The sequence below is a fragment of the Heliangelus exortis genome, chromosome 3 (genome assembly GCF_036169615.1).
Source record: "Heliangelus exortis chromosome 3, bHelExo1.hap1, whole genome shotgun sequence".
NCBI lineage: Eukaryota > Metazoa > Chordata > Aves > Apodiformes > Trochilidae > Heliangelus > Heliangelus exortis.
The window spans coordinates 6,068,617-6,085,097 of NC_092424.1; the positions used below are offsets into that span (position 1 = coordinate 6,068,617).

The 16,481-nt window shown below is 39.7% G+C and overlaps 1 protein-coding gene across 1 annotated transcript in view; it reads right to left on the reverse strand.

The window, feature by feature from the left end:
* The window catches only part of NID1 (nidogen 1), a 42,914-nt gene that overhangs the window by 21,306 nt on the left and 5,127 nt on the right, over window positions 1-16,481 (reverse strand). The window contains exons 2-11 of the mRNA XM_071739034.1: window positions 14,776-15,075; window positions 13,378-13,607; window positions 12,299-12,726; window positions 11,033-11,182; window positions 9,517-9,768; window positions 8,186-8,386; window positions 5,614-5,859; window positions 4,518-4,661; window positions 3,221-3,349; window positions 138-281 (exon numbers count right to left, since the gene is read on the reverse strand). Of these exons, the coding sequence (XP_071595135.1) occupies window positions 138-281; window positions 3,221-3,349; window positions 4,518-4,661; window positions 5,614-5,859; window positions 8,186-8,386; window positions 9,517-9,768; window positions 11,033-11,182; window positions 12,299-12,726; window positions 13,378-13,607; window positions 14,776-15,075 (2,224 nt within the window). The remainder of the gene's footprint in view (window positions 1-137; window positions 282-3,220; window positions 3,350-4,517; window positions 4,662-5,613; window positions 5,860-8,185; window positions 8,387-9,516; window positions 9,769-11,032; window positions 11,183-12,298; window positions 12,727-13,377; window positions 13,608-14,775; window positions 15,076-16,481) is intronic.

Genomic DNA, 16,481 nt, shown 5'->3' on the forward strand with positions numbered 1-16,481 from the left:
CAAAATCTTCATGCAACACCTGCCTGAGGGACTTCAGCTATTAATTTTAAATCACAAGTAACAACAGGATATTGCAGTGACCAGACAAGTTGTGTGAGAAGAAGTATAAAAACCCCAAAACAAATGGTGCTACCCACCCTGGCAGGCACGCCCATCTCCAGAGAAGCCAGGGAGACAGGTACAGATGTAGGCAGAGCCTCCTGTGTACACACACTGAGCCCGCTGAGCAATGTCACAATTGTGTGTGCCTCTCTGGCAGTGGTTGATCATGTATTCAACAGCTGCAGGGGAGATGTACAAGAGGAGATGAATATTTTTTATTTACCTCTGCAATATTTACCTCTGCTCATAACAGGTTTATAGGGAGGGAATGACAGCTGTGAAAGCATTCAGGAGAAAAAAAACTGAGTTTTTGCTTTGGGGGTTGTGATTTTTTTTGCCAAGATCTCCCCCTTCCCTGATGTTAAGTCTTCTTACTAATGTTTTACTCAACACTTCATAGATATTTGTTAATATAGAGCAGGGCAGAAAAGCTATCACAGTAAAAGACCCAAATATCCATGACAGTGTTGTTTATAAAGAGGAGTCCTGGATGAAGAAATGTAAGGCATCTCACAGAAGTACCTCACACAATAGCTGAGTGACCAATTCAGTCTGCACTGGGAATTATTATCCTGCTACACTAACCTAGCACTGACCCAGGGCTGTCGTCACTTGGCAACAGATAGGAGCTGTGACTCACTCAGTAGAAGATAAACACATTTGTCTACTATTGGAGAGATCTTTGACCAACTGTGGAAGCTGGGAACAGCCCTGCAGCTTTTCATAACCTTGTCACTGTGGACAGCAGTTACACTGAAGGCATCGTGCTGTCTAACACACAAATTATTTCAGGCAGTTGCTGAGCCCTGCTTATGCTTACCTGTAATGTCAGAGAAAAGAAAACCATGGTATTTAAAATAGCACGATGCAAAATACTACAAAAATGTTGGGCCCAGAAACAGCTGGGTTTGCATTGTGTACATCTAGGAACAGACTTCCAGCTGCTCTAACAGAGTTCACTGAGGTTTGCTTTGCACAGTTCTTATGAGGAGCTGATAGGGTACCAAGTCGAGGCTCTACAATGCTCCTTTCATCACAGTACACAGAGGGAAACTACCACAGTATCAGCAGGGAAATAATAAAAATCCACCATGAGAGCCACATCTGAAAACATACATTTTCTCCATTTCTCTGGAGAAGGTGATATTATTGTTAGAATTATTTATATTGTTTTGTTTGATGAAGTAAATTTTAGACTACAAAACAATCTATTCAGAACTGCATTATACATGCATAAGATTTGGAGCTGAAGCTTGAAGGGAGTCCTGACATCCTCCAACACACAGGAGGACAGGGTTTATTTACTACTCTCTTCTAAAGCTATCCAGTGAGTCACACAGCTGGTATGAAACAGTTGCAGTTCCAGAAAAGCTGAATCAGAGCTGGTACCCCAGAGCAAGATGCAAGAGCACAAAGAGGGTAGCTGTTAGCTGCTTCCCTTTCTGGAGTTCAAGTTGCCTGTGGAAAGGGGAACAAGATTAACATGACATTTACTTTTTGTTTGTTGGGAAACTACAGTTCATCTTCCCTCTCTTCAGTCTTATAGACACAAAGTTTGGTTTTGATTGAACAAAGGGATGAAACTGAAGTCCTTCAAGATGGGCAAGGAATTACTTAGCCCTTGGTTATTAATGTGACTCATCAGCTTCATGGGAAAGTGGTAGAGTGATGCCAAGAGGTCATGGCTGGAGGGAAGAATGTTCCCTTTCAGGTCCACAAATGGGCAGTGGTGGATGTAATGGAAAGAGTATCAACCCACTCTTCCATATCTCACCCTATCCTTTCCAGTGTCCTGGTACAAGTTGCTTTTTCCAACTGTTCTGCAACAAAAGGGAGGCTTATGGTGAACTGCAAGAAGATGTGAATGGTAATTCTTACTTGAGCAGAGAAATGGGGCTTGTGATGGAAAGGAGCACATGGCACACACAGTAAAATACTTAAGGAAAACGTGCAACTTTTTGCTGCAAGATGAACACTCCTCAGTCTTGGCTGAAGAACAGTCTCAGCTATAGTGAGGAAAGACCCAAATGCATTAGCTGACCACAGAGTAGCTAAGCTTCTACCACAAAGCAGTCATGACAGAAGCAAATGTAATCCTCAGCTGTTATCAGTTATTTCCAAAAGAAACAGGAACTGGTCCAACCATACTGCAAGAATATGTATAGGTTTTGCCAGTACAGAATTGCTGTGAGGTTGCAAAGACAAAAGAATGAAAAAATCTAAGCTATATCCTACCCTGACAGTTACAGCTCTAGCAGTAGCTGTTACCCCTCTTCTATCTGCTTTTTGTAGATGTTTTTATTTAGCTTTTGATGTTTGCTATACAAATTACTCCCAGAAGAACCAGCTTAATGTTCTAAGGCAAAGCTCATGGTTCTTCTTTCTATATGGAAAATTAACTTTCAATGCAAATTCCAGTCATCTTGCAATTCTGCCAGCAAACAAATGGAATTTCTATAACTTCTGTGAAAACCAGAGCAAGTATAGATTAAAACCAGCAAGTATAGATTAACCCAGGCTTCCTCCAGATTTCAAAATTAAATTTTAAAAAAAACAGCTTAATCAATGACTACTGAATTTCAAGTTTTAATGGTCTTTAACAAACCAGCTAGATTTCCTCCAAGGCTCAAAGATTTTAACAGTGACATGATCTGTAGTTAAATTTCCTTTTAAGGAAAAAAAAAAACCCAACACACACAAAAAAACCCCAAAGAACAGCACTACAAAAATGCAGAAAAAGGCCTATCACCTCTTGAATGTGAGATGCTGCAAAATAACAAGAAGTTAATAACTGTTCACAATGATCTTTCTTCTACAAATTTGAACTTTATGTCCATGCAAGATCTAGAGCTAAATAATGGTATGGAAAGGACAGAAGCATTTGATAATCATTTCCACTTTCTATCTGGAAACATTCTGCAAGGGGAATTTTTATGAGATGAAGAGGAAGTAGTTTGGGCACCTTCCTCAGTTATCTAATGGACTGTAATCACTAACTGCAGCATGAACTCCTAACCTTAGAAGTCAGCACAGACCCTAGAAGCTCTGTTTTCTGTCTCTGTGAGATGAAACAGCCTAGGAGCTGGTGGGCAGTGCTTTTAAGAAATGTGAAACTCACCAACACAAGTCCTCCCATCTGCTGCAAACTGGTAGCCTTCCAGACACTCGCAGCGGTAGGTTCCTGGCTGGTTATTGCAGACTGCATTGCTGCCACACAGACCTGGCTGCTCTGAACATTCATCAATGTCTACAAAAACAGAAGGATTCCAGTTATTACAAAGATGCATTTTATACTGATACCAGAAAACCAGAATTTGTGCAACTGTTGAACAGCAGGCTTGTGTATTTCAACTACATCTTGGCTAGACCATGACTCTTAAGAGAAAAGTGTAACCTGAAAATAAGCTTTCAGGTAACTTTGTCCTCAGCTTATCTGCACACCTCAAAAAACCCAGAAGAGGCTCTATAAAGGAGTAATAAGGAAAGACAAAATCAGTGAGGAAGAAGGAGCCACTGACAAAGAAAACAGAGCCCACAAGGTGACCAGAAGCAGTGATAATTACTGGTGAAACAAACTTTAGGAAAGACCTTCCCTTCCATTATCCATTTACTGTCAGCTGGACAGGGTGCTGGGCAATCTTACCCAGACCATGCTTTTGCCAAGACAGTTTGGACCAGATGATCCTTGAGGTACATTCCAACCTGATGTTCTGTGATCTCTAATCCACTGCTGCTCAACTGAAAGCACCAGAGGACTGGGAGGGACGGTGTGATGCTGCTGTTTACTTTTGGAAATTGATTTAAAAGGTTAGGGGCAGAGGCTGTGGGTTTTTTTGTTCTATTAGAGAAGCAACTCAATAAATAGGGTTTATGCACACTTTCACCTCTTAAGCACAAGCATTTGTGCTGTGATTTGATTATAAAACATACCTTAAATACCTTAAGAATACAGAGCTGGGAAAAAAGTATGTTTGAACAGATTTTCAAATCAGATCTTGAAAAGGATTATTCTAATGGGCTTCACATATCTGTGCTCTGTACACATCTGCAAGCACCATTCCTCACCTTCCCCAAGAACTTTTAACCTACTTGACTCATTTTAACCAGAGCTTGCAGAACAGTACCTTTCTCACAGTTAAGCTCCCACAAGTTTTATGAAAAGGTGGACTAGGTAATAAAGATGCTTTGTAAACATATCTACCTATCAAAATATACCAAATTTTGACTCCTCAAGACAGTCAGACCTGCCTGCTTTAATTATTAAAGACGCATCAGCTACCCCAGCATCTCTCTAACCTATCTTTCCCAAAACCAGCCTCTCAAGGGAGTGCATTGGTCAGTCCTGAAGGTCAATACATTCCAAGCCAACCAAATGCTACATTAGGTGTCACTGTGTAATGAAATCTTTCTGGTACCATAACAGACGCTTCCATCTCCCCGGAAGCCAATCGAGCATTCGCAGGTGAAACGATTTCCAGTCCCTGGGCGACACGCTGCGTTGGTGTCACAGTGATGGGTGCCCGTGTAGCAAGGATTTCTGTTTATATCAGCAGAACCATCTGAAGAGAGAGACCAGATTTAGCCCTGATGAGTTTATCCAAGTGACAGGACACAGAGGAGGCCCAGGAGGAGATTGCTTGTAGCGCACAGGAAACAAATAAAAAAAAAAACAAAAACAACTTTCTGTAACAAAAAAGGGGACCTGAAGTTGATGTGCAGGACATGAGCCTTCAGCCCAGGCAATAGCAGCTGTATTCCTTGCTACTTATGCAAAGGACTGCTGAGTTAAATAGAGAAGCCAAAAAAAAAAAAAAAAAACTTCTCTAAAGAACAAGACTGACAAAGATACTGCATCTTCCAGCCACTGACATTAGACCCAGTTTTTAACACCTTGGTTTGCCTATTTTAGTTAGTAGAACTTTACCTTTGTAACAAACAAAAAGGAGCACAGTCCTTTCTTGTACTCATCTGGTGTGCACTTTCAAATTTCTCTTTTGCTTCTGTTTTTTTTTTCTGATTTAAGTGCAAACAGAAAAACTTGGACAGCTCATCCAAAAAAGAAACTTCACAGGCTGCCTACCTTCCAAAGATAAAATACCATGCTTTAAGATAAATGACAGAAACGAGCTGTTTCAATGGCAAATCTCATTCCCCTCTTTTGCCCTTTGCTCTGATGATACAAAAAATTAATTAACAGAGAGGGTCTGGAAATTAGCTAAGGATGAATGATACTCTGTGTATCTGAGCAGGAACAGATTCAAGGAGGTATGTTGAGAGCATTTCAAGGAATTAAGACACAAATTCCACAGAATTTCACAAGGAGACAATCACATAAGTGCTCAAGTAAAAATACAAACTTTCAACAGCGCATTTCAACAAAACTAAAGAAACATATTAACATATAACTTTTTAATTTAAACCAGCTAAGATAGACTGAAAAAATCCCAAAACTAAACTAAACCTGCTCTTAATTACTCGCAAAAGAGAAATACGTTTGCCATTCATACACACCACTGATGGGCCCGATGGAATTGCTCATAGCGTATCGCAGGATCTGCTCCTCCCGGTTGTAGAGGACAAACACACTGTCCACTGAGAGCTGCTGAGTAGCAGAAGCAGCCTGGTGAGACTCCTCATGGATGCATTCCTCAAAGGAGATGGTCTGGCGCCACTGGTAGGCACCTGTGTACGTGGCTGCAACCCCATCCCTTTCTGGCTCTGTCACTGTGTACTCCCTGGTGGACGAGGAAGTGATCACTGCAACACAAGCAAGAAACAGACCAAGTCAGAACAGAGAGCAAAAATATTCTCAGTGCTGTCTGTGGGCTTGGGATCCAGGCTGAGTAGTGTAAATAGGTAGCCCAGGAAGCCAAGAAGGCCAATGGCATCCTGGCCTGGATCAGGAACAGCGTGGCCAGCAGGTCCAGGGAAGGGATTCTGCCCCTGTGCTCAGCCCTGGTGGGGTCACACCTCGAGTACTGTGTCCAGTTCTGGGCCCCTCAGTTCAGGAAGGAGATTGAGGTGCTGGAGCAGGTCCAAAGGAGGCAATTGGGCTCGTGAAGGGACTCGAGCACAGATCCTATGAGGAGAGGCTGAGGGAGCTGGGGGTGTTCAAGCTGGAGAAGAGGAGGCTCAGGGGAGACCTCATCACTCTCTACAACTCCCTGAAAGGAGGTTGGAGCCAGGGGGGGGTTGGGCTCTTTTCCCAGGCAACTCTCAGCAAGACAAGAGGGCACAAGAGGTCTCAAGTTGTGCCAGGGGAGGTTTAGGTTGGACATTAGAAAGAATTTCTTTACCCAGAGGGTGATCAGACATTGGAATGGGCTGCCCAGGGAAGGGGTGGATTCTCCATCCCTGGAGATATTTCAAAAGAGCCTGGATGTGGCACTCAGTGCCATGGGCTGGGAACTGCAGCGGGAGTGGATCAAGGGTTGGACTTGATGAGCTCTGAGGTCCCTTCCAACCCAGCCAATTCTATGATTCTATGAAATAGAAATTTCAAAAGGCAAGAAGGTCTGAGAGTGCTATAGCCATGCAAAGGAATAGGCACTTGGACCTAGGTTTAGTTTGTTCTTAGATACCACAGCCTTGAGGAACAAGTAAAAAAATTTATCTTGACATATTTTAAAAATACTAGTTTACTTTTACCAGGTAAAGGAAGGAAAACTCAAATTCTCAGAAGTTTTTTTAGATGAATTTACATAATAACCCACTTTTATTGGTCTTGGATTGTGGTCACCTCATTGTGGTCTTGGATTTTGCCAGAGTCCTGAAGAAGGTGCATGGCTGAGAGCTCTTGTATGCTTCACAACAGTTTTCTTATTGTGAGAAAGCTCCTCAGAACTCCACTACTCTTCATATGGATACCATACCACAGAACACACCTGTACCAATCCACTTGCAAGTTAGCAAAAACTGGATCTCTGCTAATAAATGGTCCCTCACATTTGTCATAAGACAGCAGAATAATAACTGAGTGCTTGTAAATCAAATTCAGCCTGAATGATTCCTCCTTTCAGCCCCTGACTTTTCCTCCATGGAGACAGCATTTTTGCAAAGAAGGTGTGTGTTTGACAGAGCACACGCTGCTCAAGCAACTCCTCCAAAAACTCTGAAATTGTTCAGTGCTAAGCAGAAGCTTCCTACCTCCAGCACATCCTCCTCACAGTCCTTAACCACAGACAAAGCAGCAAGAGGTGCTCACCACTGGCTACCAAACCCAGGCATTAGTGGATAAAAGGCACTAATGATGCAACACCACCATTTTCAGCTATTTCTGTCAAAGTGTACTCTCTCCAGTATTCATGTGCACCAGAGTACACCTCAAAATGCTCCATCTTTATTGCTCTTTGACAGCTGGGCTGGCTGGTCAGCAGCAATGCTCCAATCTCAATTAGTTTTTGCTATCTTGAAACTCACATAATTTTATGCAGGAAGAGGAAAGCAAAAGAGAGGAGAATCCTCTGTAAATAGTGAAATGAAGAATGGCTCTTACCAAACCTCTGAGATAAGGGAAAGAAGTACTGAAGAGACAAAGGAAGAAACTGATAAGGGAATTAAGAGGCTTCAAATTTTCCAGTCAGTTGTTCAAATTCAGCTCAAGTTATACTCACAAGGGTTTGTTACTAACTCAAGACACAAACAACACACACTGGTAAATAACTGGTTGGCCCAGCCCAATCAGACAAGACCAAAGCCCATTTGATGACATTACCACAGAAAGGCATGCACTAGTACAGCTCCTACTGAAGAGCTGCAGATCCTACAAAAAGCTTTGCAACTGGTATGAAGACAAAATAAAAGGGAAATAAAGCATGGTTTGCAAAAAACAGCTCAGAGAAAGTTAATGTAATGTTTTTTCAACTAAAAGATTAAAAATATTTGCATTATCCTGCTCAAAATTCACCTTTTGGAACCTGTTCCTAAAAGGCAAAAAGCAACTTTCTGATATCTTTTCAGAAGTAATTGAAGGGTCCTAAATCCAGTTCCTATGAAGAGAATAAAATAATGTTTTTCCATTTGTCTTACTCTCTGTTCTGAGAAATGTGCACTTCCTTATAATTTCATTTTTAGGGACTCTTACCAGAACTAGAAGTGTGATAGAGTTCAGTGTATGGCTCTATATGAACTGATGCACCAGATGGGATCTCAGGTATTCTGCCCTCCATTTCTGTGCTGATGGTAAGGTGACCATGCTCATCAATTCCACTGAATTTCTGCTTTATTACCAGCTTCTCATTGTTGCCAAGAAAAGTTACTTCAGTTTGCCGTGTAAACTCACCACCTAAAGAAACAACATTAGTTAAACCAATTAGTAGTGGTTTCTGAATACTTCTAGCCAAAATATTGCTTCTAGCAGGTAAAATATAAATTACTATCTTCTGCAATCTTTGATCTAGCATAATTGCTAATATTTAAGGTCTCTGCAGAAATAATTTTCAGAGGTATACTGATAATATCCTTGGATAATTCAAGGAATCGTTTCTTAAGCACTGAACATGCTAAATTGCAAGTAAGTCTGAAGAAGCAGTTAATTTTTTTCTTTTAAATGAAAAAAAAAGTTCCAGCAAAGCTAATAATAGTAGGTCTTATCCTACTGGTTAAGGTGGCAAAAGAGTTGTAAATTCTAGAGACAACCTCCAGTAGGAAATACAGGGAATTAAAATAAATAAATAAATAAATAAATCCCGTACATCTGTTTTCAAATCAAAACCAAGTGAAACATATGTTGTAAATTCCAACTTCAAACTTCAAACACACCAAAACCAAGAAAACCCTGAAACAAAAAGTTATGTTCAACTTAATTCATAGTAGAGGGCTGCAAAGGATAAAATTTTAAAGAGAAACACATGTTGTTCTAGAGCAGATTGGATCTACATCTTGAATTCATGTGCACAAACAGACAGGTTTGGCTCAAACTCTTACAAAAAGCTGTAATTGCAAACTGGGGTTTCCCCTCAAATAAATTAGCAGAAGCATGAGATGCAAATGATTCTGTTAAGATTTCCAGGCTTTCATGAGGTCAGAATTTAATGTTACTTTTGCTCTGTTGGCACAATCAGGCAACTGACATATTAGACCTCTCGTAGATGTAGAGGTAGCTTTTTTCAGTAGTTCTGTACACTTTAGTGCTAAAATCATATCCTTTTCAGGAACCTGTTGCTTTCATAGGAACTAGCCAAGACATTCTTCTTTTTATCAGACTTACATTCTTGTGCACCAATGGTAAATTAAAAAGCCTGATATCTATACATTGTAAATAACAAAAACTGAAAAGTCTGATTACTAAGCAAATTATTTGCAGCTCAGAATAAACATGTTTTCATCCTGTGTTGTTCACAAATACACATTTCTTTTCTCTCAAGACAGAGGAAAGCATAGCACAGTTTAACATGAGCTGAGTTTAGAAGTTACCAGTAATGCTGAATCCATTTTTATATCCTTCCTGTTCCACAGCAAACATCCATCCTATGATGCCTCCAATAGAGGCAAGAGGCAGTAAGGAATACCCCAGAGTCTCTGGGATTGTGCTGATAGCAGTGTAGGCACGGCCTTGGTTCATCACAACATAGGAGTGGAGATCAGTGTTCTCAAATGTGACTGGAATGGGGTTGTTTCCTATAAAGATTCTTCCCTTGACCTTCCCGTTGACTCTCTGAGGAGAACCTGGCAAATCAATACATTGCATCAGAACAAAATGACAGCTCCCAAGTTATCTCCAAGGAATGTGTTTAGAGAGTTCACTATGTTGGAAGTGTTAGTGTTGAAATAAAAGTCAAACAAATGCTCACAGAATTCAACAGACAGGAAACTGACTACAAACAGCACATTTATTTGCTTAAACATTTAGGTAGGTGGATACATGTTTTGCCATTACACAGGGAACTAAGTGGCCAAAATTCCCTGAAGAAATGCCCTTTTCCCATTATCCTCAATAATAGTTTTGTCTGCAAGGCTAATTCCATAAACAGACTATGCTGTTACAATACCTCTGACAGGAAGTGGGATACAGAAACTTCTTTTGAAGATCACACTTCATATCAATACCTACTGAACATAAATTTCATAACTACATAAATATCAAAAGGTCCTAGATTAACTGACTTATTGTTCTAACCTATTCTGTTTCTTTGCTGTTTTAAGACAACCAGTGTTTTACAGAAGCAGCTACTTTGGATTGTTTTTCTTCTTTATATATTTTCCCACAGGCAAATTAAAATTCCACTGTTATCAGATCCTTTTCTTCCCCTAGAAAATTCAATTTATAAACTGAAAGCTATGCAGGAGGCTTTGCTTTCCTGCCTTCCAAAACAGAAACTCTGCAGTCAGCTACTTTAGTTGTTGAAATGCATCTATACTCTTGAGTCAAGTCACCATGAGGATTACAAGTGTATACATAAGAAATTCCTTTATGGATTTTACACAGGAACAAAGTTTAAATGGGTACCTAACAAAAATCTGGCAGATTAGCCCTTTGGTAAAGAAGCTTAAAGTCAGACAAAGATGAACCATGCTCTTTAGTTTGATGATCAAAGTTAATTTGTTCATCTTCTTTGAGTTGTCCATTTCTAGAGTGAAGACCACATCAAATTATAACACATTGGAATGTCACAAATAATTCTGGCAAAAAAACACTTGAACTTTTTCTATCTATTAAATTATGTCAGTTACAGAAGAGGGTTTTTTTTTCCTAGAAAGTCATGTCAAAATGCATAAGGCATATAATTTATCACCTAAAATAATTTTCTTCATTCAAAACCTACACCATTTTAGAAAGTACAGCTCACTTCTTAACAGCTTGCAATACACCCCAGTAATAAGTCTTTCAGCAGGTATTTAACCACGTATTTTCAGTATTGAAAACAGGTCCCATCATTCAAGAATACAACGTTTAATTGCTGTTTAGGTACTTAATTGTACAAAAAGTTACCTTCTGCTACACATTGTCTGCCATTTCCTTTGTAACCAGCAATGCAACTGCAACAAAACCCGTTGGGATAATCCTTGCAAATTGCATGAACAGAGCACTGGTGGCGGTTGTTGGCACAGGTCTGTTGGACATCTGTGTGGTAGCGAAACACTGTAGAAAAATAAGACCAGAGACCTACACTTCATCCAGTTACTATAACATTCTGATATCCCTGGGGTAGTTTAAAAGTATCTCTAGCCTTGCTTGGTTAGTTTTTTCATTTTCTCTTTAAGGAAAATAAACAATTATTACTAACTTTGCATCACGCAAGTAGCAGTCTGCTCTTTTGCAGAAAATAATTGGGGCTTCAGCTGTTAGAAAATTGTTTAATTCTATTGACTTCAGCAGATCTACACTAGTACAGTTGAGTTAAACTGTCTTGACAGAACCACACAAACAGCAATTTTAACCTGTCCTTGTTTCCAAACCAAAGCAAAAAGGAGTCTTCCCAACCTCAGAACAAAACACATCAGTATGGTACCCAGGACTGTGCAGCAGCTGATGCACTCTGTAATGCTAATTGTCCTTCCCTATCATTTCCTGGAGATATAAATTCTCACATCTGCTTCAAGACCAATTAATATCTAGGCAGTCAGTCACAGTGTTTTGAATTTTCTATGAGAACTGCCTCAAAAATTTGAATTGTTAATCTCATCCTTCTAAAAGTTGAGTCCATGAAACCTTAGCCAACCATTTTTACAACAGTTACTATTCCCAATCTTCACAAAGTCACCTGTATTCAGTAACACATCTGTGAAAGGAAAAAAAAAGCCAGGCTTCAGTAGAGCTGAACATAAAATCCTTAACAGGAACAACCACCTAATGCAGCTATTGAAGTTAAGATCAGACCTTTAACAACAGTTCCAGCAAAAAGAGATGAAGAAATCAGTTCCTGCTAAGAATGTGTCAGCTTTAGGAATACACTTATTAGGAATAAACTTCTAAAGTTTTCCTTTGGAAGGATCCAGGTTCTACAGACACACTGTAAAGATGCTCTCCTGTGAGCTTGCTGGGGGAACTAGTTTACTAGATCTGGATCTGAGGTGACAACCAAGGTCCCTAACCTCTATCAATTACACAAACTTATTAAAAGTATACAAGTTTTCAGATATGAAGGTGGTGAGAAGAAACATTATTTCTTTAGTAGTTCAATTTCTTACACAATTATGGGGTTTTTTTTGCAGCCCATCCAATTTAGAAGGATCCAAACTGTACTAAAGACTTTACCTATACCAGTTTCATCAAATTCCTCCACATCTATGACTTGGGGTTGCTCTGGGGGGAACTGCTGGACATGGAACTGGCGAGGTGAAACTTTTGCTGTTGGGAAATCTTGATGATTATAAAAAGACTCAGTTGAAGGTCTTCCTGTTACATCTTGGTATGAAGTCAGAAAATCTTCTGAAGCCAGCTGAGGAACACTGTAGGTTACACGGTGCTGATCCTCTTCTGTGCTGTCCATACTACTGGTGACATATTGCTGTCTTATTTCAGTGGAGCCATAGTCTGACATAAATGATTTTGAAGTCATCTCCTGATCTTGTTCATCAGCCTCCAGGCTCTCCAAAACATTGCTGATCTTGGCAGGCACAATACTCTCAGATGAGCTCCCAATCTCAAACACCCAGACACCCTGCTTCCCAGCATTGCTGCTTCTATCAAAGAAAAGCACATGGCAAGTGAAAATGATCAAGCACAAGTTGTGTGGTATTTCTAGCCTACACAAAATGGTATCCTTCACTAAGAAGTATCAGGACAAAACTGTCAAATTATCTTATCTACACACTTATCTATGGGTACAGATTATTCAGCTATAAACACACCAGATAGTCTGTATGGCAATTTTTTCTCCACACCCAGAGCCCTTTTCTTGAGAATTTCTAACCAACTCCTCACCAAAGTGATGGGAGCAGGAGATATTTGGGCCACAAAGATCTTCTTAACACTCAATAGAACTTTCTAATTAATTTCTTTTCCTTGTATGCTTTTTCTTTCAAGAAAACACTGCCCAGGAGAGACTTTAAAGAGTTAAAGTCTTAAGTAGTCCTATTTTTAAAAGGGCTAAGTATACAGCAACTCCTACCAGTGACAATGGAACTACAGAATTTTTACAAATTAGGCCAAAATCCTCATATTCCCCAAGAGGGTGGATATTTATCACTGGTAGACTTTGCAATTTCTCATGCAATATCTAAAAGGATCTTTTTCTTTTCTTTGTCATCCTCACCAAGTCATGCTACAAGTAAGAAAAACATGGAACTCCTTGATGCTTTATTGAGGGATTTAAACAAGAAAAAAAAACATACTTGTGCAGGTTTCTAATGCTGTCTTCATCATTAGCAATCACATTGTAGGATCCTGGCTTTTCCCAAAAGTAGTAGTTTGTAGAGGCTTGACTAAAGCCAACCATAGCAGGAATCTTTCCATCATCACTCTTGGAGTGTGTACCATAGAACTGCAAACTATCTTCTGGATAAAGGAAAATAGCATAGGAACTGGAGTCAGAAGAGGCCAAAACAGCCTGGAATGTGTTTCTCTGCGGAAAAAAACCAACATCAATTTACTCCTGGAAAAACAGTCAAGAGAGAAAACAGAACAACTTTTTTAAACACAGTAAAAATCAGAATTTCTATCACACATAATAGTTATTAAATATTAAGTAAGCTTATGTTTTACTAACACAATTTTAGTTTTAGTATACATAAACAGTAAAAAGAAAACATTACCAAGGGTGGATTAAATATGCTAGGAAATATCCAGGGAGTCTGCTCAGCCATACCAATTTTAAGTTCTTTGAGGTGCACATGTCCTTAGAAAGTGTGATGTGCTAGATTAAACAGAAAAATTCTGCACACAAAATATTAAAAGAGTTGAAGTTTTATGTTGCTGCAAATGGCTTTTCCTGTAGGAACACTCCTACATACTGTAGAAGCCATCAAGACAGTACCTCAGAGGTCAGCTATTTGTTGCTACCAGAGTGCAAAATCATTACTGTGAACAAAACAGTTCTGTCAAGTTAGGCACAAGAAATTAATCTTTAGTAAAATAAGGTTTGCTAAATTGTGGTAATGTTCTCAACTTTATAAACTGAGAAGATGCATCAACCACGATAACTATGGTGCACAAAGTTATATATCTTTGCAGGACAGTAACTGAGCTTTTAAAAAAAGGAAAATGGTTTGCAAGTAATAAAAAAAATAAACTTTTTCTTCATTCAATATTAGCTACAAAGCATAATCCCACATATCCTTTTTGTGAATGCAATGTCATCTGTCCAAAAGTAATTCAGTCTGAAGTTCCTATTAGTCTGTACAGCTCTCAGATTTTAGATGGTTTGATGTCAAAATGACTTATGAGTGTGCTGGAAAATGCAAGCCAACTACCATACTGCACAGATGGAGGGCAGGATATGCTGCTATTTCAGTTATTAATATATCACACTTAACACTCAAAGTAAGAGTTATCAGGGAATACAAATAAATCAGCTAGGAAGATTCAAGCATTTTCTTCTGAATGGATAAAATACTGCAAAATAAAAATCAAGTAAAAATGTCATAGCCTTATTTCACTATGGCCTTTTCAATGACAAAATACATTCTTAATTTCACAAGATTCATGTAGACCCAAAGGAATTCAAGCCTTAAAACAACAGGTTATGGCTGAACATGTGTTCAGCATGTCTGAAAGCTCTGATTGACATTCACCTTTTCTTCCAAAGAATGATCTTCTCCTGGTGTCTGGTAAGGAGCCACGAGCTTCCAGGTAACAATGACAACACTGCTGGGATCAAAAGTAGTCTCAGGAAAACCACTTTTGATATAGTCTGATGCAAGCTGCAAGACATCTGAGGATGAATCTTCTCTGTAATACACATTTCCACGGCCATCTGTTGTGTCTAGGTCAGCCATAAAAGGAGCAATAGCCCCAAAACTGACTGGAAATTGACCCAGATATTTTTCTTCACTTGAAGGTTCATTCACTGCAATAATCCCATTAGTGGCAACCTATTAAGAAGGCAGAAATTATTAGATAGATACTGTTCATATGGCTGTCTCCCACACCTATGTGCTCTAGATCACGGTATTTTCATTGCATTTCCAGAAGAAATTCAGTCAAAAGTCAGTTTTATTTGTAAAGTCATTGATTTTTTTTTCAAATTTTTGCTTTGTATTCAATCTCAGGAGTCCTAGGATTTCAGCTGCTCAAAACCAGAGGTCTACCTGTAAGGTAGACCAAAGGGTTGATAGACCAATGGGGTTTTTTTTGGCTACATAAAGATTTTAGCTATTTAAATTTCAGACATACTGCCTATCCCTGACACAGATCCTATCCCAAAGGCTACAAAAGCTAGGAGACAATTTCTATAGCATATACAGCCCATCCTGTAAATTCCCTGACACAGTCCTATGGAAAACTGGATCTAGCACTTGGAAAAGAGGGAAAGAAGGCAAGTGTTAACTTACATTACTAAAACTCTTGGTCTGAAAATGCATACATACCAGCTCATCATGATTTAGCTGGGCAGTAAGATGACGACTTACAGCCAAGCAGTTCTGACTAAAAATAAAATACATACATACACACAGATAGATTCTAGGGCATGTCCACGTGTGACAGCCAAATTCCCTTGGCAAACCATAGCTGAGTCTGACAGCCACAGAAGAAGGAAGCAAGACCATAAGAGTCTCACACAGCTTTTTCTCCCAGGCCCTCCCTCCAGATGTGTGTGGCACTTTACAAATCAGACACACACAAATGTAATTCCATGTGTTTGTCCTGGATATCAGGACACATCTGACTACCTGCAGGCATCCAGGCACTCACCACTCTACAGATGCATCCACACACGTAGAGGACCTTGGGGCAGAGGTTCCAAAAGTGGTGCCACAAGCTGTGAAACTAAACCTGCAATCTCCCACAGGTTTATCTCACAGGGATTCTTGCCAGTCCAAGAAGAACTAAGTGCCTCTACATCTTTTCACAAGGTCAGTATGTTCACTGCAGTCTGCAATCTTTATGAATGCTTGGAAGAGGATCAGAATGGCCACCAGGACTCAGACCTCAGGGCCACCCAGCCCAGTTGCCTCAGCCCAGCTGTACCTGGTAGCTTAAGGATTCAGCAGATGCAGAGAAGAAGATGCACATTCTCCTCCAACCAGTTTCCAACCACATTCAGCTCAAGGGATTCCCTGTGGTTTGACTGTTTATTCATCCTCCATGGATCTCCTTCAAATATTTGTTAAGGCTTTCCTTTCAACACACAAACTCTACACATCCAAAAAATCCCTTAAAAAGGAATTCCAAAGCTCTGTGACTCATATCCTGAGGTCTCTCCTACTTTTGTTTGTTTACAGTCTGGCTCCCATCTCCATTTGATGGCACCTAGTTTTTGTTGGGACATAGAGTAAAA